Consider the following 27,338-nt stretch of genomic DNA (forward strand, 5'->3'; position numbering starts at 1 on the left):
TAATATTAAAAAAATTATAATAAAAATATAATATTATATATATATTTAAATTAAATATAGAAGAAGTATGAATGATAAAAAATGGCAAAAAGAACTAAACTACTAGCAAAAAATATATATGTATCATTAGTTTGTAACAAATGAAGATTTCTCAAATTAGTCATGTATGACTCACAAATAAATTGTAAAATATATTATATAATCGTGAATAATTGAATAATTCTTGCTCGATTGATTTATTGTCAACTGTCTATAGAAGCAAAGAATAAAAGCAGTGCGAGAATAATTTCCGTCGCTTGGAGAACATGGTTTGGTTCTCATAAGAGTGGACCACCCACAGATCGGGACTGGGCGACCCGCCGATGAACTCGGTCCGGGAACTCGGTCCGAGCTGCATATGGAGCGCCCGGACCGGCCCGGCTTTATCCAGTATACTAAAACCCTAAATCCTCCCTAAATCCTCCGATATCCTCTGCGAATCCGGAGGTGATTTGCCCCCGGATTCCAAAACCTAGATCTCGTCAGCGAGCCTTCGTTCCTTGTTGCTCTCAAATTCTCTGGCAGATCACAGAATTCCGCGGAAAAATCTAGGTACGAATTCCCAAAGTTTATGTTTTTTTTATCCATTTTATGGAAAGAATTATGCTTCAATACCATATCTTAGCCTCCTATAGTTCCAAAGCGTTCTAATTCCTTTTTTCAATCCATGTGGATATGGTTTTAGTTTCGATTCTAAGCTTTGTCCACGACTTGATTTGAAATCGTTGTCTATTTCGATCAATGCAGACGTAGCTATTGAGACTTGAGAGGGATCGCCCTGTTCACTTGGAGGCGGGATACGAAGAAGCAGACGCTGTTTTGGGGGAAAAGATACCAGGTTTATTCCATTCCGTCTCTTCTTTTTGTGCTGATTTGGTCTTGAGAGAGTTCGGGAGATCTTCTTTGCAAAACCTCTTCCTTATAGAAATTTCCCTTCAAGTCTTCCTATCTATCATCTCAATCAATGATATCTTTTCCATGTCACGCTAACACTCAGCACTATATTAATATCTTTTTCATGCTAAGAAGGTCGACCAAAATTTTTTTTGTTTGGATTAAATCATGCCAAAAATCCTGAAGTTGGTGCAGATTTTCCATTTTTATCTTGAATTTCAATTTAGTGCAATCAGGTCTTTGAACATTAAAAATTTTACAATTGATACTTTGATTGGAGATGCTCACATGCTATCACGTGTAGCGCAAATAGCTGTGGATAAGATTTTTCCCCATTTTCGCTTCTCTTGGGCTAGAGTTTCCACTTCCAATTCCATCCCTCCTTCCCGACCAATCCCTAGAGACCAGGACTGCAAGAGGGAGCGGTAGTTTTTCCTTCAGCATGTAATATCATGTGACCAGCTCCATATCACGACCATCTAACATAAGTTATGGCCAGGGATAAATCGTAAAATTTTGAAAGTTCAATGACCCAATTGCACTAAATTGAAGTTTAGAATAAAAATGGAAAACCCACATAAGTTCAAGGTTTTTAGCATGATTAATCCTTTTTTTTCTTTGCTTAGAAATTCAAGCAAAGCTAAGAGAGATAAGTTAGGGGCCCTATACATGAGTATGACTTCGGTTAAGCATATTATAGAATATGGAAAGCTTAGGTCTATCCCTATTCTGCCCCTCCAAAATCTTTGGATTGCTCAGAAGATGCTAAGGGTTCGTTTGGTTGGGGTATGTCAGATTACGGGATAATCTGACAATGCATGGGAATCATTTATCTGAAAAAATAATTACGGAGAAAAATAATTTTTATTATGTTTGGTTGGTGAAAAATTACTCCGAAAAATAACACTGAAAAAAATTACTACGTTTGGTTGGAGGTAAATCTGTATAGGAGTATGACCAAATTTACAAATATACCTTCCAACATAAAATATTTTTTTAATACTAAGATAGCATTGTTATCTTCAATTAATTTTTATATAATAACTATAATCACATAGCCCTTTATATAATGCCATCTCCATCTTAATTTTTTTTGCAAAAGCTTTCTATTGAATGAATTTGGAAAGACATCAAATAAATTTAATAATTACATAGCAGCTTTATTGGAGATATTTTTGTTAAGTATGGATTACCACTCGAAAATTTATCAAATACCAAGCACCCCATGGTATTTGTTTTACCTTCTCTCTTCAGAAGATATGCATGGGGCCCACCATTTTTTACCATCTCTCTCTTCTTTTTTTTCATACCAAACATGTAATCTGACATGGGATTCATTTTCCCATGTCAGATTACCCCCAACCAAAAGGACCCTAAAAGGAAGGTGTACTAAGGCATCTTGAAATTGTCAAGAGCATGCATGGAGGAGCAAACACAAGTGCTAGAAATAGCTGTAGCGAGGCGAGGGACATCCAATACCTAAACCTAGTTTCCTCTTGAAATCCTCTCCTCCCATGCTTTCTTAAATTTATTGTTGATATTTGCAAGGAAGTTCTATGATGCATGCTATCTGCGGAGGATGTGATCTAAAGTTTTGATGTGAGAAATTGGTTGAAGATTTGGATCATAATAAAAACAGGAAAATGTATATAAGTGGCAGGGCAATTAAGTAGGTCAGAATGTGACACTCCACATTAAACTAAAAGCTCAAGTAGAGCTGGGAATTGAAGTGAGAGTTGTTTTGATAAGGTGTCATGCACACAGCTCAGGCCTTATAGAGAAATTGCACGAGTCTGTATGCAAGTTGTATGGCTCGGGCTGTTACTCAGAAGAGAAGGTTTAAGCATGCAAGATGCAGGCAAAAATAGTGTGCTGTAGTTGATCATTGCTAAGACCGATGAAGAAAGCATTAGGGTAAGTATTAAAAATTTAGAGGAAGTACAGGAGTAATATTAACCTAAGACAAAGGAGATAGTCAGTCAGCAAAAAAAGAGAATACCTAAGACTAGATGATGAAAGTTTTAAGAAAGGCCTCGTGGAAGGTGGTGCTTCCAGCAACTAAACTCCTTAAACGGAATGCATAAGAAAGAAGAAATTGCAAAGCTGACATCAGTGAACAACATCAAAAGACATTTTAGCAACACTAGTTTATTAGTTTATATGTTATGTTGAATTCAACACTTTAACATGGTATATTTTGACTGCTATTATGATGCACTAAGTTATTTGTGATTTTTTAAATATATTGACTTTTTTTTTGAAAAAAAAAAAAGAAGACAGTTTCATATTTCATTTCAATGTCAGATCAATGGGAAAAACTGAGCCAAGATCTCATGATTTTATGTCTTTGGTATATAAACACCCCTCTTTTCTGGATATCTGTCAGCTGATAACTTTATAGGATTTTATTATATCGAATATAAACAATCATGATTTTATTGTTGGCTTTTTATGATGGCCAATTATGACTTGCTATTCAAGTGGTAGCTTAGATCACTTGAATCAAATTACATTGAGAGATACTTTTAGAAACATATTCTCATTTCATAATTTGTATGTGTCTGCATATTATAACTAGCTGAAAATTTAAGCAATCATGAGTCCTAATTTCTTCTACGTAATTAATGAACTGTATGTGAACAGATAAGACAACTTTTTTTACAAATATCCGTACAATAGGCACTGAAATGCTAGACAAGCAAGCACAAGATGCCATTGCTGATTCTCAGTTGGTAAAACCTTTAAAATAAATACAAAAGGGAACTATCTTGAATCACCTGGGGGAAAGGGATAATAAAGATATTATATAGCATCATCTGGCAAGTGGAGCAAAATTTGTAGTCAGCGAAGAGTCAGTTATGAAGAGTATAAATTAATTCAACATTCTATATGTAGATATTCATTCAATATGTTATTTGTCAACTAGTAGATCCTTTTCTTGGTATTCTTGGAACTTTCTTGTTGGTTCTGCAAAATGAAATTTATTCTTGAGATTGCAAGTTATCTGAGGGCTACCCAGAAGATATCCAGTACTAAAGATCTAAAATGCAAATATATTTCTGTCCAAAAATCGCTGTAGTCTGACTTCATGGATCCTACTTAAAATTAATTAAATCATGATGTTCAGTGCCTTGGTATTGTCAGGGGAAAAGCTATTAAAGCTTCACATTGCGCTAGATAACCCACTGTGTATTAGCATACGCAAAACTCAATTGCTATGAGCTAAATGAAAGAATTCATGTATCAAGATTTTGATTTCAGTTACTTTTGAATGTAAATAAATAAAATGATTACTGTGTATATATAGCAGTTTCAAATCTATAATTTAAACTGCTGAACAGAATCCATTCTTAAGAGATAAAGAACTGGTATAAAAATCTCTAGGTGGTCTACATCATTAAATTCATACAGTTTATAGGATGCTCAAAGTGGCATTTTGTAGTGGCGCTGGAAAGATAAGGCAGCCTCACCCTAGGGCTGCCAATAAGTTTGATGTGAATTGAAATGAATTTCAGATGTGGATTATCTGAATACTTTTCTCTCTTTTATGACACTCAAAACAACAAGAAAGAGTGTAGGAGGGGAAGCCACCAAACCTAATTTTGATCTAAGTACATCCAAAGAAAAATATTCTTCAATGTTTTGTACTCTTTATGGAAGAAGAATACTCTTGCATAGGTCACCAAACATAATTTTGATCTAAACTGCATCAAAAGAAAAATATTCTTGAATGTTTTGTTTGAAGTGTTGGTATTGTATATTCTTTCATGCTCTTTATAATTCTTAAGATCTCCGGTTTTTATTTGCAACAAAAATCTTTGTCCACAGCAAGGTCCGTGGAATCGAAACTGAGATCCGTGCTGACTAGCCAGTGGTGCGAGTCGATACGGATGCGTACCGGACAAGACTGGTGCAAACCGATACAAAAGAGAAGAAGGGAACCAGGGAGGAGGAAAAGAGAGAAAGAGGAGAGGGAGAAGTGGGGAGGGAGAGAGAGGGTGGCTGGAGGAGATGCTGGTGATGGCCACAGGCAGGCCACGGGTGCGCTTAGAGGGTCCCAATGCCTCCGCTTCCTCCACGAAATCTCGATCGAGAGAGAGATAGATAAAAGAGGGAGGGAAAGAAAATGAGGGAGGGAAGGCTGCCGAAGAGGCCATTGGAGGGCCTCCGGCTAGCCGTCATGGCCGTCGGATGGTGCAATTATAGCCTACAGTGCCACAAGCATGAAACAGGGGCGATTGCCCCGGTTTCACTGAATTTTTTTAAAAAAACTCCGATGATGGCTTCACTGTTTCTCTGATTTTTTTAAAAAAATCTATAAAACCGTGAAGCCGGTAAATCCATTACCGACTTCACTATTCATTGTTATTTTTAAAAAAATGCGATGAACTGAATAGAGGCGGTTGCCCTTGTTCTGTGGCCATGGCTCTGCCTGTGTATTTTATGCCGTCCAGTGGCCATTGCGCTCCCCCCTCTCTCTATCTCTCTTGATTAAACTCCCTATTGGGAACACCAAGCCGTGGAGGCCTTCGCAGGCCTCCGGCTTCGTCATCCCCTCTTTCTCTCCCCCCTCATTCGGTCTTCCGATTTGTTGCCAATACGGCTCGGAATGCCTTGAATCACCCGGTTCGGGACGGTTCGGCAAACGCTGGTCTATAGTGTTCATATTCAATTGTTGATCTTGTAACTTGTGGGAGTAGTGCAATTTAATGGATTAATTAATGCATATTTAGTTAACCTTCTTGTACAGATGTAGCTTCTCTATGAGGGCTTTTTCACCCTTTCCAGTTTAAGAGTTCTTTTGTACTCTCTCTAGCTTTTATTGATAATGAAGAACCTTTGTCCATAGTTATATTGTAGGTGCATGTGTGCTCTTCTTCTTTAGTTAGCTCTTGTTATACAAATATCACATGTGGCTTATCTATGAGGATGTTTGCTCACTCTTTCCAAGTTAAGAGTTCTTTGGCAAAATATTCATGTCTATTTGGGTCCTTTATACCTAATTTGTCCTCTTCGATACTTGCGTGTGCTATTCTGCTTCCACAAATAATTTGGTAGCACCAAAATTTATTAGAATTGAATATACCAGCAATTATACTATTCTTTATTTGGTAACTGATAAATATTTATATCCTCCACATTTGATTATTTCATTTAATAATACAAGGTCGATAATGAGGTTTTCTTTCATTACTGTGTTGTATGTTTGTCATTAATTTTTTATTCCTTACTCATCTATGGGGCATTGTACCTTAGGATGGCAAGGAGGAAAATTTTGGCCATTTGCCAGTCAGGTGGAGAGTTTGTCACACATAGTGATGGATCCATGTCTTATTCTGGTGGAGAAGCTCATGCAATTGATATTGATCACGAAATGACACTGCATGATCTGAAGTCTGAGATTTCGGTGATGTTCAACTGTGATGCTGATTCCTTTTCAATCAAATACTTCCTTCCAAACAACAAGCGAACTCTCATCACAGTATCTAATGACAAAGACCTAAAGCGCATGGTTGATTTCCATGCAGATTCAGACACAACAGATGTTTATGTCTTGAAGAAGGTTGAGAACAGGTATTTGTCCAGAACATCTGGTTTATATTGCCAAATGATGCTCCAAGGTTACAATAAGCACATTTTTTTTGTAGGATAATTAGGAGCGTTGTAGCTGACTCAGGTACCCCTATTGATGCTACAACTGCCATAGAAGCTACTCATGAGGATGCCAAGCGGCAAAGATTGTGCGCAAATTGGGATGGTGTGATCACTGGTGTGGGGCAAAAATTTGATAGTCCAAGGGCCTTCCGTGATGCACTGCATAAATATGCTATTGCAAACAGTTTTATGTATAGATTTATAAAAAATGATGGATGTCGCGTAACTGCTGAATGTGCTGCTGAGAATTGCCCGTGGCGGGTACATGCATCTAGGTCGTCAGGTAAGCAAGAGCTTACAATTAAGAAAATGAATGACACTCATACATGTGGAAAGGAAATGAGTAAAGAAAGTCATCGTCTAGCATCTCAACGATGGGTTGCTAGTGTCATAAAGGACAAGTTGCGAGATACTCCAAACTACAAGCCACGGGACATTGCCGATGATCTGCAACGTGAATATGGACTAAGTTTGAACTATGCACAAGCATGGCGTGGGAAATTTGTTGCCAAGAAAGAGCTTCACAATTCACATGAAGAGGCTTGTAATCAGTTGCCCTGGTTCTGTGAAAGGATTATAGAAACCAACCCAGGCAGTGTGGCTACATTACTAACATCTGATGATTCAAACTTCCGTCTTTTTATTGCTTTTCATGCCTGTCTTAGTGGTTTTGAGCATGGTTGCCGGCCCTTGATTTTCCTGGATGGAATATCTATGAAAGCAAATAAGCAATGGAAGTTATTGGCTGCAACTGCAGTTGATGGAGTGAACGATATTTTTCCAGTTGCCTTTTCTGTAGTGGAGAAGGAGACTAGTGAAAACTGGCGTTGGTTTTTGGAGCAGTTGAAGTCCGCTTTGACAGTGTCGCGCAACTTAACATTCGTATCAAATGGACAGAATGGTTTGGAGGAGGAAATCCCTCTAGTGTTTGAGGATAGTTATCATGGTTATTCTGTGCATCACCTCATTGAGGACTTTAAGAAAGAATTGGACGACTCATGGACACAGGAAATAAAAGATGCGACGGTTAATCATCTCAAACAAGCTGTATATGCTTGCAAAGCTGATGTGTTTGATGAATGCATTGAAAGCATCAAAATTGAATCTAAAGAACTTGCTGAATGGGTTTTAGATACAAAACCTGAAAGGTGGTCTGATGCCTTCTTCAAGGGCTTGAGATATGGCTGCTGCTACTCCAGTGCTGTGGAAACATTTAATGGCTGGGTATCAGCAAGACATGAGCTATCAGTGGTCCAGATGGTTGATATGATCAGGTGTAAGATGATGGAGATGATGTATACTCGTAGAGAGTCTTCTAGCACTTGGACCGAGACACTCACACCATCCATGAATCAGAGAGTACAAGATGAGATGATTAAAGCACGGAATTTTAATGTAGTATGCTTGACAGGGAATGTGTTTGAGGTACGTGATGACTTGATCAATGTTGTTAATATCGAAAATTGGGAATGCACGTGCCGAAGATGGCAAGTCACTGGTTTGCCGTGCATGCATGCTCTTGCTGTAGTTGTACACAATGATCTACGCATGTATGATTACTGCTGCAAATATTTCACAACTGAATACTACCGTCTAACTTATTCATTATCCATCAATCCAATACCTGATGTTGGTAGGCCTACATGCACTGATCCTTCTCACAGTACAATTACATGTCCTCGCACCCGTCGGCTAGCTGGCCGACCAAAAGAAAAGCCAGCTGACCCAAGGATTGCAATTAAAAGAGCAGTACGCTGCAGTCGGTGCAAAGGATTTGGGCATAATAAACAAACTTGCAAGGCACTGGTTTAGATAGATCATCCATTTCTTTGATCTATATCAGTTAGTTTGTGGGAATGTACATTGTGTATTTGGAAAAGTAATATTCTGGGTTCATATGGGTGGAAATTTTTTTTAGAATTTTGTTGTTAGCAGATTGGTGCGGACTCAGTGCCAGGGGTTTATGATCTTCTGATTTTTGTAGCCAATTATAATTTGGAGCCAAGATACATCAACATCCTTCCAGCTTGTTGCTTAGTTTCTCTTTTAGTCTTAACCATCTTCATTTCTTTGACATAAGCAGCAAGCAATCAAGACTTGTTGCCTTTTTTTGCACAGGTTGTTTATTATCATCTTTTGAGTTGCTTTGGTGCATTTGCTTATATTTAACTAGCTGCTTGACCATGCCAATGTATTTATGCTCTGATTCTTCAGATGTTTGAATGAAAGAAACTGTAGAAAGATGGAAGTAACTGAAATCTCGCACCAAAAAGTTACACAGATGATGTATCTTTCCTAGTAGCCTTTGCAGCCTGTACCTGATCTTCTGATGGTTTGTCAGAAATCTCTATCAACTTCATAACCTCATTGTGTGAGATCCATGTTGCACTAGTATTGCTTAAGGCATCTCTATGACCTACTGGATTCTATGCAAAAAATATAGGGTTATAACTAGCAGTGATGAGAAGAAATTAGCTGCACCTGGTATATCTGTTTGTTCATTGTCCTGTCATCAATGCACCATCAGTGTTCAGGCATAATGATGTTGGAGATGAAATTCATAGCCTAAGTGGGCATATAAGCGCTTGAAGACTTTTCACGGTTCTGGAAGTTGAAAAATGCCAGAGTTACTGAAACGTTGCTTGCATATTTGTGAGGTTTAGGATCAGTGCTGGAGATGAGTGATCTAAATGGTTACCATGATACATGTAATTCCTTAACTATTTCTCCTAATATCTGTATATATCTATTTAAGAGCTCAAATTTCTGCCATATATTGGTTGGATATTCCATGGTTTATCCTCATATTGGGAAAACGTTATTTCTTTAAGATTACCTCTTTTTTAGGAAAACTTATTGCTTGCACCTCAGGCACAGCCATACTGGTGCACAATGCTGATATCCGAAAAGTGCTACCATGGATGAGGAATTCTTTGTGCACCGTGGGCTGTGCAAAGCTCATGTGTGGAACTGTAAGAAATTTTTTTTTTTTTCACACGCCGTGTTTTGATCCACGTACGAGCCAATCACCGCGGGCGGCAGTGCACAAAAAATTTCTTTACCATGGATTCCAATCATCCTATGCTTGTCTTAGTGATTGGCCCACAACAATACACCACAGTGATTGGTTGCGTCCACCAACATGGCCTTGCATACAGTGTATCCAATAATTCCTCTCTTTTTTAGAGTTGCAATAGTATATATTATCTTGAAAATCTGTATTTTTAAAAACAAATTAAAAAAATGATCACAGCTAAACACGACCGCAGCGTTTCGTCAAAAGCTTTATTGAGCCAGCAAAACTTTCTCAGCAACATATCATACGAGGAGATGGCATGCAAATTGTTCCTGAATATTCAAGCAAGCATCGTGCACATCAATGGGCCTTTTGCTGAATTAATGAAACCCTAGAAAAAGGGGATGGCTGCTACAGAGGTTTGGTTTAAGAGGAGTTGATAGTTGCTGAAAACATTGCTGATAGCCCCAAGCAAATGGTGAAGAAATTCATCGAACACAGGAATATCAGTTGCAACTGGTAAAACTTGAGCTGATTGTACTTTGATAACAATATACGAATGACTAAGAAAAAGTAATCATACACCATCCATGATTCATCGCTCTACACAAGCAAATAATTATAGCTGCATTCAAACAGCACCAATTACAATGATCTGTGAAGAATGCCGCAACGCACGTTGGCTTAAATTACATGAATAAAACTCGCTCCTGTAACTTTGTATGCATATAAATTTAAAAAAATGATTGTCTAATCCTATGGAGTAGAATTTCTTTTGTATATTTGGCAAGTGTAACGAGCTTCAAACTTCTATGACGGCAGCATCCACAACATCATTATTGTTCTGCTGGGCCCATAACTGTGCATATCTTCCTGCCCTTGACAAGAGTTCTTCGTGTGGACCCTGTTCCACCACCTTTCCATTCTCTAAAACAATAATCTGAAAATTCCAAACAAAAGTGGAACACCAGAAATTAAATTAAACAAGGTGCAAAAATATTTGACCCTCTCATCTGCTAGATCTACGACATATTCTTCATATAACTAACTCCATGTACAGAATATCACTTGATCTTGTAGGACAGATCATGATGAGATGAACAAGAATGGTCCAAGTTTAAGTCAAGAATCTTGAGATTCAAAGTTGAAAGATCTAAATAAATATGGCTAAACATGAAAAATGGACACACTTTTTAATTCCAGATTCTCTATAGAACGTGAAGTGAATTCAGTTAGGCAAAAAAATTAAATTAAATACCTGAAAACAAGCATGAGCATGTCTATCACACATATGATATAAAAGAGCCCAAAAAATGGTAAAAGAAGCTTCTCTTTGTCATAAAATTTTCTCATGAAGTCTCAAATGCACTACCCTTTAAATAGCTGTTCCTTGTGTAGTGTTATTACGCAAGACACAGCCAATATCTTACACGGGAAAAGGGAAAAGGAGGGGGAGGGGGCTCTGGCAAAGCGAGCGAGATACATCCAAACGGAGTGCACCTACGAAAAAGAGCATGATTTTGACACTGCTTTCTGCCAATCCCATTCCATTTATGCCTCTGCTTAAAAATATGTCCACTTAAAAGTGCTTAACGATGAACTTTCGGTTGCTGATACCAGAAAAGCCTTCCTCCTTTTAATAAACAACTTTTTTATCCAGTCCAGAAGTTTTGACTTGACATGTCAAATGAACAATCCAGCTACTGAATGTCAAGCAAGTCTCTGTAGAAATGGAGCTATCAAATGGAAATAATTTTCTCTTAGTAATGGTTGGATACTAGCTTAGATTCCACATAATAAGTCCTCTTAGCTAAAGATAATTTGATAGTAAACAGAAACACACGTGCCTAATCCACTGAAAGTATTGCTCACCTCATCACACTGCATTGCAGTAGTAAGCCGATGAGCTATGAAGATCGAAGTCCGATTGTTTGCTAAAGTCTTCAATGCATTCAAGATTTCTGCTTCAGTTGTGCTGTCAAGTGCACTAGTAGCTTCATCACACAGCCTGGAACCTCAAATAACTCAGTTTGGAAGCTTGTCATGCAACATATTTGGTGTTTATGAAAAAATCCACATCAGAATTTTGAACTCAACAGAAAGGTTCCATAGACCTCATAAACATTGGACTTCAGAGCATCCAGCTCAATATAAAAGAAACCAATCTTCTAAATATTCTTAAGTACACAAAATTCTATTGCATATGGGGAATCTGAACTTGGATAATTTATATTACTCACCTCAAATAGAATATCAGAGCATGTTTTAACATTTCATCAAAAATCAAAACTGAAACGGAAAAAGGGATTCCCAGGTAATTCAAAACTTCATGAAATCTGAGCTTGCATGACTTCATGCAATTTTCAAGTATATCATTGCAGAAATGCTAAAACTTGGGTATATCATGAAATCTACAAGAAACTAGATAAGAAAACCAATTTAAGCTATCAAAAAACTTCAAAACAGAAACAATGTTCCTGTGGAAATTAACCAATCGGAACACAGATTAGATAAGTCAGAAGGTATGAAAAGGAACAGCCACAGAAAATCCTGAAATGGAAACATAACCATGATTCTATTCAACATGTTTTACCTAACCTACATGTGTCTGCCTTATGATCAAGATATCACTGAGAATTAACTCTTAACAAAATGTCATATGTTGAAATTGGCTGAATCTTTTGGCAAGAAAGGGGCCTACCACAAAACCTAGAAGGCCAGTCTAAATGCATAGAAACATGTCTTACAGATTATATGGTTAAGCTCATTCATCTATAAAGCAATCATCCATAGTCTCCGTATACTTGAGCAAAATAGTAGATGAAAAATGTTAAAGCAAGATTCATAAAAGGAACATTTACACTCTTGAAGCCATAATGAAAGAGGATATAGAAGTCTTGATCAGGTTACAAAATTTTGTTCCTTCAAAGGGACTCAATTGTTTTGGAGCATATAAAAACAACAATGGAGTTATATATTTATTTATTTAATTTTAAATTTTAACAGTTCTACATTTTTTACCATAACGAGGCATAACGAGGGGATCCAAACTCTAACTCATATTAAGGAACAACAACAAATAACTAGATTTTTTGCAAAAAAATTGGCAAAATACATAAGCTTACATAATCTTAGCATTGGATGTCAGCTTGGATTTGAAGATTAACATAAAAATTTACTGATATGAGAAAGAAGCATAAAGCTATAGCTGAAATAAGTAGATGTAAAAATCAAACACTCACAGAATAGAAGGTGCCTTCAAAAATGCACGAGCAAGTGACACACGCTGTTTTTCTCCACCACTTAACTGGTAATATACAAGCTTTTCATCAGATAAACTACTTCAGAAATGAAATATGGAAAAAGATCTCGCTATCATCTATGGCTGTTGAAAACTAGATTAGATAAGTTCTATCACACTTTAATTCTGACAGACAAAATGTGTCCAAAAAGTTCAATGCTAAGTTAAAACATCTTAAAACATCAGTAACACAAATTCTATATTCATAAAAATTTTGAAACACAAGATTCCAGAAAACATCATGACACTAAATACTAAGCATAAGTAAGAGCAGTTCATGCGAGTGCAATGATTGGTTAATCAGATGATATTGGAGAACTGTTTTAAAATCATTAAAGTTTCTTGGAAGAATATGATTTAGTCAATAATAGAGTAAACTTGTTAGCTCTTACCAAGCAAGATGTCTGGAATTTGATGTCCAGATGACAACTAGCCAACTTGATTTAATGAGTTTCCAATTTGTCCACAATTTAAGACAATTCTTTCAAAACAAAAATATTGAGTGTTGATCACCTATGCATCAATCTTCTTTAGCCCAATAGATCTCATATGCAATAGTTTCTTATGAAACAGTGATTTCTCACCTTTAGTCCTCGCTCTCCAACAATGGTTGCATACTTCTCTGGAAAGTTCATGATTGTATCATGAATAGCTGCACGTTGAGCAGCTTCGAAGACCTAAAAAATACAAAGACATGTAAAGAAAAAATCACCAATTATCACCATAATTTGATAAAATAGTTGCTTGTAATAATGCTAATTCACCCTCACCGACCTCTTCCTCTGTCGCTGATAAGCGGCCATAATGTATATTGTGGAATATCGTATCATTGAAAAGTACCTGCAGAATATTATTGGGCATCCCAGACAAATTATTAAATTGAGTTGTCCATGTTTTGTGAGTACACAAGATAGCCTAGAATTATTACAATCAGTACTGGCCATCTGCGGTTCATTCAGGAGAAGCATTTTATTAAATTCAGTATAACATTGTTTAATATGTAGCTTATCTATTCCTTTCTGTTTTCATTTATTTACTGGAGAGTGGAGAGTGGGTATGGAAAAGTGCATTTACTAAAAGAGGAGCAAGGGACATGACATATATGGTCTCGCCCACAACAGTCTCAGGCAAATATCCAGCCATGCTGGTTATTGCAGCATATTTAGTATGTATCATTTAATAAGACACTGATTTGTAAAAAGCAACAGCATTAAAGCTCAAAGAAGAGGTGAAATTTATTTAGAGGTTCCATTTATTTTAGATCATTCTTTTTTACCGCCGCTCTCTCTAGTTCTAGTATCAGGAGCATTATTTATTGAAAAATGAGGGTTCAAATGCCATGTGATAGGAAACTTCATCTTTTCTAAGAAGGGAACTCTCAGACTCTATATTGCAAGAAGTATTTCTGTTATCATAATTAAGGAATTCAACTTTACAGATCAGATATAATTATTGTTGGACAGTGGCAAACAAGATTTATATCCTGAAAGCTAACAAAAGGTAACTCAGGAGTGAAGAAGACTGAGTCATATAATCATTTCTTCCACTATAAATCGTACAGAGGTATTAAGATGACCATCGTGTCTCTGACAATTATTGCAAGATTGGTCCCCATACTGTCGATAAGCCCAACAGGAGTTATGACTGATTTCAGAAGATCAATAGTTCCATTAATTAGCATGTACTTCCAAAGTTTTCTGCCACACAATCAAGGATAATTAAACATTGCATCGAAACTCTCCTTCATGCTTGCCTTTTAGTGTTCATAGTTACTAATTGTGAAGGAAGAAACTAGAAAGCAAAAGGTAATTATGAAGTTAGGAGGCAAGAGGTTGTAGGCACAACATGGTTCACGATATTACTTCATAACCCTTGCAATTTGTAATATGAAAAATCAGCCAACTTAGATTTGTAATGAGGTAAAACATATATAAAATAATTTAAATTCAAAGTTTCAAACCACTGCAACATGCATCAAAGAAAAGATAAACCAAAACAGATAAATTGCCTTCTGGAGACTTACAGTGTCCTGTGGCACAACACCGATACACTTGCGAAGACTTTCCAACATTACCTCTCGTATATCTTGGCCATCTATTCGAATCTGATGCAACAGTAATTTATGTGAGGTATTTTGTGCAACTACAAAAATTTTCATTGCATTTGGGACTCAAAAGGGTGTAAGCTATAAATTTTAGAAAATAGAAAGACTCATTTGATAACACAATAAACAGCGAAAATGCAGAAATAGCAATTGTATCCCAGTAACAACTTTGAAGAATACTTTGAATTGGAAATGCATCCTAAAATCATCCTTTGACTTTGTGATATTGTTGAGGGCAAAAACAAGATATTAAGGAAAGCCATGATAACTTTGCAAATATCAATTTCTTTGTCAAGCACCTGCTCTGAAATGTAATCCCTAATGCTTCACAGTGGAGTACCCAAAAGCAAACCAGTATGGCTGGCAACTTAGGAGCATCAAGATTCAAGCAAAGCTAAATTCATCACTAAGTTATCCGATGATTAATTATAATAAAAGTTTTTTTTTATGCTATACAATAATTTATCAATAGAAGTCTAAGATAGTAAAAAGCAGAAAATTGTTGCAAGATTAATTAATTTTGTGATGCAGAAAGTAATGTCCCCAAGTCATAAAAGACGAGATGCAATACTATTTTATGCATGGGTGTGACAAGCATGAGTGGAAAAATAATATTCATATACCAGGGGAACGGAAGGTTATGATTCTTACTGATCCAGAATCTGCATCAAAAAATCTGTAGAGCAATCTAAGTATAGTTGACTTCCCTGCACAAAAGTGTAGGATCAATATACCAAAAATATCCACATGGAGGAGAGAGAGTTATGGTGAGGAAGTTTCAACGACACTATGTATTTCACACAAAAAAAAATGAAAGTTAACGTTTCACATTTAGAACAAATTAATATGCTACTATTATCATGTGACAAACAAATCAGTACAGCCCACCACTGCCACTGGTCCCAACAACAGCCACACTTTTTCCTGCCGGTACAGCAAAAGATATTCCATCAAGAATCTTACGGTCGGTCAGGTACCTGAAACAAGAACAGACCAATAAAGTACATGTTTCAGAAGTAAACAAAATTATCTGTCACTAGGAAAAGAATCATGGAAAAATCACGGCACAACAAAGCCACCAACAAACAGGCAGTTACTTAACATTATCCATAAAAATCAACCAAAGTCACTTGCAATCCATCAAAATGAAATGATAATAGTAATTTAAAAACAAAGCTTATCTGCATATCATAACCATGATTTAGCATGACTCAGAAATGTTAGAAGACAGCCACCAAGGACCAATATTTTCGTATGACTCAGTGTCCAGCATGAACTAGATGAGCAGCTCAAGCCCTAAGTTTTGGGAGCATTACCCTGGCTGCCCTGAGCTGTATTATGTGCCTTGTATGCTTATTCAAGAGTGCAGTACCAAGAGCATTTCCTTTCATTTAAAGAATGCATTAAAGCAAGAAGGTTGATAGAATTGTCTCTTGCCTTTCTCTTTTATCTCTCTTCATTATTCATGTAGTGCAGCACTAATGAAAACTGATGGTGACTACTGGCAGAGGGTTGACAGAGCTAAAGCCCATGTAGATGGCATAAATCTTGTTGGCAAAAGGTTGCCTTGCATTCCATGTTATATTAACTAATGCTCAATAAAAGGAACAGATTTGGAATCTAAAAAAGCTTGCTTTCCACAAAGGATATTACTCTTAATAGGACCACAGCAAATTTAGTAAAGAAGGCCAAAAATGATCAGGATGATGCTAGTTACCTATGGTAATGATTGTTGTTGTATATCATGTTCCACACATGAACGGGAGCTAATTAACAAAGTTTTTGATCCATATACCCAACGGTGGAAAACAGGAGGCAAGGGAATTAAAAGAATACAACATATTGAAGTGGATGCGAAATAGATGGACATCATTACCCAAAATGTACATCATGAAATTCAATGGTTCCTCCTCTTAAATTTAATGGTTGTGCTTCATGCGCATCTCTGATTTCAGGAGTCTCCTGCAAAAGAAATTATATATAAGAAAGAAACAACAACAAATATTTGGATCAGAAATCATCAACTAAGGAGAAAATATGCACTACAACATTTGCATTTTTCAACAATTTATAGTAAAGTAATCAACTTGCAAGATGCAAAAAAGAACATTGCACAACAGAAGATCCAGAGAGGACACCGAGACTTTCTGTTTTAAAGGGCAGGAATAAGGAAAGAAAGATAACAGTTCTTGAAGTCAAATGGCAGATGTTTCGAGCAAATATAAAGATTAGATATAGTGAAAAAAAGTTGGCATTAGTAAGATGCATCTATCAGGGCTAACATTCTCAGATGTACCAGAATTAATACTTAACAACAACGATAATGATTATACATGGCAATGCATCTAATGGAATAAATATCAGGATCCTGTTCACTACTCTAATAAGGAGGTACATCTGTTTCACAGTTTCAGTGTATGGTGTTCACTCCCTCCACAGAGACTACATTATATGATTCTAATTCAAGCAAACATAGAGAGTAAAATATGTAACAGCAATACAACCACAAAAATAACAGTTATTAACTCAAAAATTTAACAACAGTACAACCATAACTATAATGTATATTATTATATTAACTCATTGACCAGACATCAATAACATAAAAGGTCCATTCATATAGAGAAAAGTACCAAATTTCCAAAACCATGTAGGAACCATGCCTTAAGGCTACAAATTCCTGAATTTTTCCTGTGAAAGTGAGTGGATCAAATATGCAACATTCCTATGTGGCTGACACCCATAACAACATGATGTAGTTTCCAATATTATGAATTTGGAAACGTTAATCAAAGCAATTCAATTGTTAAACCAAAAAAAAAAAAAAAAACACCTACAATGACATTCACCAAATATACCTCAAGCAACTGAAACATGGACTCCATATCAATAAGGCTCTGCCTTGTTTCACGATACACACTTCCAAGGAAATTAAGAGGAAGAGATAGCTGGAAGAGAAGCCCATTAACCATAACCTAAGAAGTTCAAGAAGAATTTTTAAAATCAGAATAGATTTATGAAGGACCTGTACAAATTAGTGAAACATGGCACAACTGAATATATATTAATGATAAGTTTATGCTAACTATCACAGACAATAACATTACTTTCAGATAAAAAAATGAAGACATCATATGACGTTGTTTGCCCATTCAAGCATCGAATGGTGATATAATATAATGACGATTTATCAGATATGAGTATATGATCATCAAGTAGAATGTCTGTAGATCTCTTTTGTGCATTGTATTTGATGACTAATATGAATTTTCATGCCTTAAAGCCCTCATAAGTCTTCCAAAATTAAAATTATATGATGTAATATAACATATAGCAATAGAAAAAAATCTTGAACAAATTTAGGACACTCAGTAGGCTCAGGAAATGTGAGGTTGTAAGGAGTCTCCATACAATATTGTGCTCACAAAACAAGTCTCTCCATGAAAATAAGTAAAGCAAAATCTATATCATCTGCAATGCAGGAATTTAATTCTTGGACGAAGATGACTTTTAATAATTAGAATGCAGGTGATCCAATAACGAGCTTAATCAAAGTTGAGACCAGTGAGAAGAGTTACCAAATCACCGACTGTCATTGCACCATTCATGATTCCATATGAACTTAAGATCATTGCTGTTGATAAAACCATGCTAAATAAAACATTTTGGCCAAAGTTCAAAAAAGCAAGGCTACTTTGAGTTTTCAATGCAGCATTCTCGTATCCTGAGAAATAACATTCCCCATGACAGATTAGCTAGTATAACAAATGACAATAAAAAATGAAATGATAATCAAGATAATAAAGTACCAAACTTTTAGCAGAACAAAAGTTGTGGTAGATAAAAATTTAAGACAGGCAAGGGAAACTCTGTTGTGGCAACAAAAAGGAACTAAAAAACAACTTTTATTACATGGACTGTGCAGGTTAGCCTATTGAAGAAAACACTGAGCCTAGCAAACCTAGCTCTCTGATTATGAGGATGCCACATGAAATTGCTGACAAATTCTTATTTAAGGTCACCTTCCAAATGAAGCAATAAATCCTTTTTGACTCAAAACTTAGTAGCCCCCAGCAAGGATTTGGTGAAATCCATGCAAGGGATCCATTTAAGCTGGTGTCCAGATCATCCAGCCCATAGCACCTTTTCGACTCCCCATCTTTCTAATCTTTCAGTGAGCATATCCCTGAGAATAAGGAGAAGTTTTAATTTTAGAAGAGAGCAACAATAGGGCTCTCTGTTTAGGCTCCACATTCTTCTAAAACTAGTTTTAGAAACTGTCAAGTCAATATAACATTTGAGTGCACAACATAAAGCCACAAGCAGGTACTGATTTCCACGTGCATAGCTGAAGCTAGTACCCTTAATTCTATCATGGAAGGAATAAATAAAGCCTTCATACTAGCAGGTTAATAAAGGGAGCAACTGTCTAATTATTTACTAAGTCTGAGCCAGTTAAAGCTTTGGAGCTACATATAAATTAGAAGACTTTAAAAATAAAATAGCCCCTCTCACCTTAAACTACTAGCAAGCATTGCACCAATGAGGAATAAGAGAGAAAAAATGAGGCCCCAAAGTCATAAGACTCAATTTGCTACTGTTCACATTCAATAGGCATGTCCTCTTTTGTTTTCATCATCATATCTTAGAACTTTAGGCTATGTTTTATGCAATAAAATAATAACCATGTAGGGGTCCTTAGATTTCTCTCTCAAAAATGATTTTTCATCAATTTAACCCACCGAAAACAATCTTAACAGTGGACTTCTCATGGATTTCATTCTAGGAAATCCTTTTTTGCTTTAATTGCATTCCATCACCTTTCAAAATAGCGATGAATTAAAATATATGCCAAGGAATTCTAGGCTAGGTTATTCACTATCTTTCAACACAGACAAATTACATAGCATATTGAAGCAGAAAGTAATGTCTATGCCATATCCTCATTCAAGCACCCTTGTTTTGAAAGAAAGATAAGATCTTAACTCACTCTTTAGATATGTGTCATATTTTTCCACTTCAAATGATTCATTGTTGAAATACTTGACGGTCTGTATATTGCAAAGAAAAATGGCATTAAGAAATTATCAGAATAAAAGAAATTGGCATAAGAAATAACCAGAACCCATATGCAAATAGACATCAACAAGCTGACCTCATAATTTAACAATGAGTCGATTGCTTTAGTACTTGCATCATTGTCAGCTTTATTCATGGCTTGCCGGAACTTAGTTCGCCACTGTCACGAAGAAGAAAAGCTGCTTATAGAAAAGAGTGTCAAAAAATTACATTTCCAGATGCACCTGTTAAGTGTGATCTAATATATATATATATATATATATATATATATATATATATATATATATATATATATATATATTAAAATGGAGGCCTCTGCATTGGCAGGCCTCTGTTTGACACATGGTGTCTTTGGAAAAGCGGAAGGAGCCACGTGCCAGTGGAAGTAGAAGGTGGGTGGAGCCGGCCGGCGACGTTGGAGACCAGAAGCCACGGCCAGCGGCAGATGACGCAGCGGAGGTTGCGGCCCTGGATGCCGACCTTGTGGAGGAGGAAGGTGAGGACGGGAGTAAGGGCTTTGGGGCCAGCGGTGAGAACCTTCGGGCATATGCCGCAGATATAATGGAGCTCGCAGCTCGGTGAGGCCAATGGAGTGGAGGAGGTCGACGGTGGTGTGGAAGTCAGCAAGGGGGACGGCGGCAAAGGGGGGATGCACGGAGGCAACAGCGAAAAGGTTGATGCCGAGGGAGTTGAGGAAGAGGAGCTTCTCGTGGAAGGGAGAGAAGGGTTGGTGGGTAGAACGGGGAGAGTTAGGGGCTTTTGGGGAAGGGGGATGGGACTTTAGAGGAGAGGCAAAGGGTGCAGGCAGGGAAGGGGAGGCGGGGGCGGGGACGGGAATTGTAGGAAGTGGTGGGGATTTTGGAAATTTGGGAGGAGAAGAACTTGGGATTAGAAGGAGGGCGGCGGCTACCATCAAAACCAAGGAGAAGATCAATAATGGTGTTGCCATCTGTCACCTCGACATCTCAGATTGGAGTCCTACACAGGCATTTGTAGTATTGGGCCCCAGGCCAGGGAAGATTGAGGTATGCCATTGGATCTTCTAGGAGGGCATGACATGGACGGTGGCTGATTGATCCCATGGTGTCTGGGTGGGTCCTTGATTTGGAAGTGAAAGACAGCATGTAAGGAATAAGGGGGACTTTTGATTCTTTGGATTTTGAGTTGGCTGAAGTGAGCTGGGAATTGTTTGTGGCTGTTGGTTTTAAATGTAAATCCCGCCTAAAATAGCTACTTTTTAACTGCTGGTTAATGGCTTTCTTTGTTATCCTTGACAATCTCTAATCTCTTCCCAGACAGGAGTCTTCTAAGACCTTTATTTACGATATATGTGGTGTTTGGATTCAGTCTATCGTCAAGTAATATTTCAATGCTTAGGTGACGCATAAACAACATTTAGTCACATCTTACTAAATATGTGTCCAGGTCTTGAAGCCCGTGGTTTGTCCAGTGAAGTAACACTGTTCCTAGAACTATTCCAGGCATTGCTAATCATATCTAAGCTGAGAGCTTCTTCTTTTGGTAAATAGTAAGGCTTATTTTTATCACTTTTGCAGCCAATAATCCTAGAGAGGAGGGATAGGGTGGCCATGAGGAAGGAGGGGGATGAGGGGTTTGAGGGAGAAAGAAGAGGCGGTTTTGGAAGGAGCGGAGGAGATCAGGAAATTGGGGGTCAAAAAGGAAGGGGAGTGGATGGTGGTTGGAGTTTTTTGCTACTTCTGCCAGGGGTTTTGGGGTTTGGGGTTTGAACCAGTTTTTCTTCCTTTTTTTTTTCAGAAGATGGGATGTGTAAGAGATTGGTGGGATTACTAGAGTATTTACATAGTATATCCAACAAAATTAAAACATAAAATATATATTATAAAAATAATAAATCTTTAAAAAAAATTGAAATATTAGAATAAGATGAGAGTGCCCAACTATATAGGCCACCACCAAATAAGATTATAAACAAAGTCATATATTCGAATGGATAATTATAACAAATATAGATACAGATACATATAAAATAGATATAATAAAATAGATAAACAAAATTAAATATTATTTTAAAAAATTGGATCCCGTACATTGCATGGGGTTATAAGCTAGTAAAAGAATATTTTTAAAAAATCATCATCAGATATTTACAAGGAGCAAAACATGCTAAATGGATAATGGAATGCAAAGTAGAAGAAATTTGAAACAAAAGCATGAAAAAAATCAGCAGGTTGAAGAATTGTACCTGTGTCACAGTCAGAGTGAGAGCAACATATGCAGCAACAGAAAATGAAGTAATCCAAGCAAAAGTAGCTCCAAAATTGTACGCAAGAATACTAGACACCATAGCAATCTGGAAAAGAATAGAGAAGTAACAAAAGAATGTGGAATGGTACACTAAGTTTAAAAATAAACAGGAGTACAGAATAGAAGGTGCAATAGTCCAGGCAATCAGCAGTTCTACTATTAAAGCAAATCAAGTACAAGCTCAGGAAAGAATGAAGTACACAATTTTTACACTTCAAGCAACTAGAATCAAAGTATTTGTGCAATATAAATGCTAATCTTAAACCATAACTAGTTCATACCTCAAGTAGAGTGGGTACAACATTGAATACCATTGACGAAAGGATAAAGTTTATTGCACGGCTACCTCGATCAATTATGCGATTCAATGCACCTGTTTGTCGGCTGGATATAAAAACAGGTCAGAATAGCCAAAAAAATGTTGTCAAGGATTATATTCTCTAAGTCCTATAAATGTATTTCTGATAAAATTTTTATTAACTTTATTTGTAATTCAGTCATTGCTACAATTCAATAATATTTTGCTTAAGACCATGAATCTGTTTTGCCTAAACTTGATGGAGTCATTCATTGTTCCTTCCTCCCTAAAGGTGAACTCTGTTGTCCTTCTCAATGCTTCAGTACCTCTAATGGGATGACAGCAACATATTCAAAATATTAAAAAGGATTCCTGAAACTTTGTTCTATGTGAGATCAAATTCGTAAGAACTTCACACTTGGAATAAGAATTTTTTTTTCTTTCCTTTGTTAATTTTATGAAGATTTATTATATCTCATATCCCTACCTATATCATAAACAGACTACTTTGACTCTCAATTAAAGACTTTAAGCACTCGTCTAACATGTTATATAATTATATGATCTTTCCTTCTAAGAGAGCTAAAAGTTCTAAATTTATAAAATAATATCTTATGGCTAAATTAATTTAAACAGCACACAATAAGTATTGGAATGAAAACTAGATTAGCTCCAGGAGACTGCAAAGCTCAATGAACCTTAAAGATGCAATAAAGATCCCAAAATGCCAATTATCGACATTTAAAGGATATCTATAAGATTGTCAGCAATTTGTTTCCCATTTTTGTATAATTACCTCTGTTTCTTCTCAAATAAAATATTAAAATACGACAATATTCATTAAAATGATTTATGTTAATCAATTTAGCTGAGGTAACACTGCTGACATTGTTTGCATTTGCTTGTTTACCTGCTACCCAGATAACATTGGCGACATCTCATGGACATCGAAAATTTATGTAGAAATCTTATTCTATTTTGACTGTTAGTTCTGAATAGGTCGTAAGACATGATATCGTAACAGATGGATAGATGGAGTCATGGTGATATCTCTATAAGTATAAAGCATGTGGACATTAGAATTGTGAAGTGATGTCACCAGTATAAGTTCTTCCAGGAATAAACTAGCACAGAATTCTTAACAATACCTTAAATGATATCGAAGATCAAGATCATGCAAGTGCGAGAACACCTGCAAAAGAAGTTATTTTTTTTCAAAATATAAATAGAATTGAATTCTTAAACTAAAACCAAGATAATGGGAACTTTGGATTATATAAATAAAGGATACATGGTGACATGGAAACCAACATGATATATAAATGCCATACTAAAATAAAATTAATTATTATTCCAAAAACTATGCTTGCACAAAAGTAGCAAATAGCCTCACAAGCAACTGGATAATAAGTTAAGAATTTATAAATACCTTTAGTACCAAAAATTTAACTTATCATTTTATAACTAAGTCATACTACTGAGGATGTAAATCTATGAGGAAAGCATAAAAATGTGCAGCATTATGGGACAAAGTTATACCTCGGATATTATCATCTTGAAAGAAGCAAACATAAAATAAAAACAGGGAACAGGGGTTATGTTAAGTCACACAAAATGATTCGGAAACAATTATATCAACTATCAAGCCAAGATTGAAAAAAATGGAGAGGATTCAAGCTGTCATAAAGCAATATAGCCCTGCATATTTCTCCATATCTTCAAGGTAATTTTCCATATCCCTGGATGACAAAGTTATATGCATTCCTGGTGAACAAAATGATCAATATCTTGCCAGGGATCAAGCAATTTTTATGCAATAGAAACAAGAATGTGAATGTGCGTTTGTAGTTAATTATGTGAGACACATACTAGGCAAAACACTTCTTGACACCATAGATGATGTATCCTTGAGTTAGCTAGATGTGCTGACATATGTCACAGCTTTTTGGACTTTGGAGTGTCCTGCAAAGAAACATTTTAATGTAAAGTCACGGAACCCTGAGCCCTAACTTATTCAAGTATTAGAAAATGTCTAAAATATGTAGACACCTGAAGTGAAGTGCTATAGCTTTTCTTCTTTTCAATTTTAGGCATAAAATGCAAGTTTTCTTTTCAACGAGTAATATTGAATGGCCAACTTAGTCTGTATGCATGCATATATATCTTACTAAAATCATCTTTATGGAAGTATAATTATATTAAGTTTAGTAATATATTATAATTATATTGAGTTTAGTAATACATGTGTGTGTGTGCATGTGTCACTAAAATCTTTATGGAACTGTCATTATATTGAATCTTTTGGAGGTCGAAATGCCTGGCAGTTGGCAAAGCTAAAACCCTGCATTCATGCCAAGTTTCCAGGGAAGGTTGCTTCTAATCCCCTCTCTTGAACCCTTAACACAGAGCCAGGAGCATCTCCTTATGATATCTCCTTGAATTAAATGTTTGTTGCTCATCCATTATTATATCAATCAGCTTCCTGCCAATTTTCTCAGTAGAGGCAACTCCTACACTATCCACTATGCATTGTCCCTCCTTGATGTTTATAAACATTTAGCTTACCACTTTAATCCTCAAGACTCATCTGAAAAAAAACAAGATACCCTTCATTGCGAAACTTATGATACAAATTACCAATTTTACTCAAAAGACATGTAATAATTACTATGTCCTTAAAGAACTCAACTTCATCCAACTCACATAGTTATTTAATTATGGATTTCTTCATGAATATATCATGACTGTAACAAGAAAGTATGGGGTGAAGATAGCAACAGGATGCCAACAAATGAAAGTATAAACTGATTGTCCAAGTACCTCCTAATTAAACTGATTGTCCAAGTACCTCCTAATCACCCTAATGCATTGAAATGAATTTTATAGAGAAGACTATCAAAGAATCTGGAAAGGCAATCTCCTCAAAGTTTCAAATCATCGAAGAAATGGAAAGGGCACCACTGAGGTAGTTACACAAGCTCAAGGAGCCAGCATATTTTTATTCATTCAGAACAAATTGTAAGACATCTTGACATTACTGAACTGTGAAAATAACTATGACACATGAGGATGTTGTTCTCTGCAACATCAAACTTTCATTTCTCTTGCAAGCAAACCTAATCTTACAAGAGAAGGAAAATCATGAAATTGTTGAAAAAACCTGTAGCAATAAATGCTTAGGTAAAATCAAGCAAAAAAAATCTTGAAAAAACATCACTAATTCAAATGACACCAGTTGAGGGGAAAAGAAATGTGGCACATGTCACTAGAATACAAGGATCATAAAAACGAAAAAAAAAATACCTGTCTAGAAAGAGTCCGAATCGCTCTCAGGGCTACCTTGGAAAATACAGCGTTTCGCAATTCTGTCAAAAGAGAATTGACCACATATAGGTTGCTTTATACATTCTAAATTGGAAAAAAAAAGGATATCGATATCATGAATACAGTATGAAGAATGGAAATAGATGGGTTAACAAATATTAATGATCATATTGCATAAATCACCATTGCAAGCTGATGCCCCAGTTCGTGCTACTCCATATCCAATTAGAGCAGCTGCTGGGCTCACGAACAGAGCCACAAGAGTAGAATTAGTATCAGTAAAGGACGCCATTGCATTTTCAGAGCCAGTTATTGCTGAAAGATAATCCACAGCAAGCTTGAATAAGAATGGCACTTGAACATTTATAACCTAATTCGATTTCAGGTCAAAAGATCAGATAAATTACAAGAAAATAAATTCAATTTGAGGAACATGGCTCGTGCACAAATAACCAGTCCATGATTAATATTTAGAAGTTAACTTTTAATAGAAGATGTTCCCATGATTATATGATGCTATAAGACAACATATACTCATTAAGATTAAAACAGAGAGTTGGGAATCTTGCTGCTAGGATCTAAGACCAAATCCTTTTGAAGTAAAATACATCATGTGCAATTTACATTGAAATTCCATATGATAAATACATTTATAACATGTATTAGAATTAGAAATTTATAAGATTTGTATTGATGCATTATGTAGCATAAAGTGGACATCTCAAAGGGTAAGAGGTAATTCTTCAATTGAGATTATGGATGGGCAGAATATAATATCTCTAGATTTTGGTCCTAGATGGCAGAGAGGGGAAAAAAGAGAAGGTAAGCAATTCAGAAGAATGTAGTTCAACATTTTAGAAGAAAATAAACCAAGCCTTCAGCCATACAGGGACAAGGAAACACCAGCCAAGGAGGTTTTTAAAAATGTGAGAGAGAGAGAGAGAGAGAGAGAGAGAGAGAGAGAGAGAGAGAAGGTCAAGAAAACTTGAATCATCAACATCAGTAGATAAACATGACAAACAAATGAACCTCATGGTTTCTGACTTCAATGGATTAGCTAACTCCAGGTAGTCACAGTTCAGCAAAATTAAATATCGGTGATGTTAAAGGTGAACAAAAGAGGAAGTTGGAATGCTCTACCACTTTTGAAGTTGGTGATGAAGGCATGTATGGTGATTACTACTAAATCATGAAATCACAATGCAAATAATGAATGTATGACATGCTTAAGAGTGACAAAATGCATAAAGCTTAAGAAGAATATTGACATATAAATTACATAATGCAACTCATGTATAGAGTAATGGATAATTTTTTTTTACAAAAAAAGAAAAAGGAGAAT

At 36.1% G+C, this 27,338-nt stretch overlaps 2 protein-coding genes across 4 annotated transcripts; one reads left to right on the forward strand and one right to left on the reverse strand.

Annotated features, from left to right (window-relative positions):
- Positions 1-292: 292 nt before the first annotated feature.
- Positions 293-8,662, forward strand: LOC105044865 (uncharacterized). Its single transcript, XM_010922909.3, has 4 exons — positions 293-591; positions 787-877; positions 6,190-6,507; positions 6,582-8,662. The coding sequence occupies exons 3-4, from the start codon at positions 6,191-6,193 to the stop codon at positions 8,398-8,400; spliced, it is 2,136 nt and encodes a 711-aa protein (XP_010921211.1). The 5' UTR covers positions 293-591; positions 787-877; position 6,190; the 3' UTR covers positions 8,401-8,662.
- Positions 8,663-10,110: 1,448 nt separating this feature from the next.
- LOC105044866 (ABC transporter B family member 25, mitochondrial) lies at positions 10,111-26,384 on the reverse strand. Of its 3 annotated transcripts, XM_073257520.1 has the most exons (19): positions 26,180-26,256; positions 25,976-26,037; positions 24,542-24,634; positions 23,821-23,864; positions 22,656-22,758; positions 22,313-22,420; positions 20,165-20,248; positions 20,000-20,060; positions 18,588-18,733; positions 17,868-17,984; positions 16,886-16,971; positions 15,898-15,986; positions 15,661-15,716; positions 14,929-15,009; positions 13,680-13,745; positions 13,490-13,582; positions 12,847-12,911; positions 11,477-11,612; positions 10,111-10,544 (listed from the first exon to the last, which is right to left on the reverse strand). In XM_073257520.1, exons 3-19 carry the CDS (start codon positions 24,602-24,604, stop codon positions 10,407-10,409), a joined length of 1,536 nt encoding a protein of 511 aa, XP_073113621.1. In that variant the 5' UTR covers positions 24,605-24,634; positions 25,976-26,037; positions 26,180-26,256; the 3' UTR covers positions 10,111-10,406. The 3 variants fall into 3 exon arrangements, with proteins under 3 accessions (XP_073113621.1, XP_073113619.1, XP_073113620.1); XM_073257518.1 differs by lacking the exon at positions 24,542-24,634 and having other exon boundaries at positions 26,180-26,383; XM_073257519.1 differs by lacking the exons at positions 10,111-10,544; positions 24,542-24,634 and adding an exon at positions 10,558-11,340 and having other exon boundaries at positions 26,180-26,384.
- Between the last annotated feature and the right edge of the window lie 954 nt (positions 26,385-27,338).

Source organism: Elaeis guineensis, chromosome 5 (genome assembly GCF_000442705.2).
Source record: "Elaeis guineensis isolate ETL-2024a chromosome 5, EG11, whole genome shotgun sequence".
Lineage (NCBI taxonomy): Eukaryota > Viridiplantae > Streptophyta > Magnoliopsida > Arecales > Arecaceae > Elaeis > Elaeis guineensis.

Excerpts from the sequence above, each read along its gene's own strand:
- LOC105044865 (XM_010922909.3), top strand. The coding sequence starts at position 6,191 with ATGGCAAGGAGGAAAATTTTGGCCATTTGCCAGTCAGGTGGAGAGTTT. Across the intron at positions 6,508-6,581 it reads TTGAAGAAGGTTGAGAACAG|GATAATTAGGAGCGTTGTAG; the intron begins GTATTTGTCCAG and ends TTTTTTTTGTAG.
- LOC105044866 (XM_073257518.1), bottom strand. The coding sequence starts at position 26,288 with ATGGCGTCCTTTACTGATACTAATTCTACTCTTGTGGCTCTGTTCGTG. Across the intron at positions 22,759-23,820 it reads GATCTTCGATATCATTTAAG|CCGACAAACAGGTGCATTGA; the intron begins GTATTGTTAAGA and ends TTTTATATCCAG. Across the intron at positions 18,734-19,999 it reads ATATGACACATATCTAAAGA|GATACGAGAATGCTGCATTG; the intron begins GTGAGTTAAGAT and ends GTTATTTCTCAG.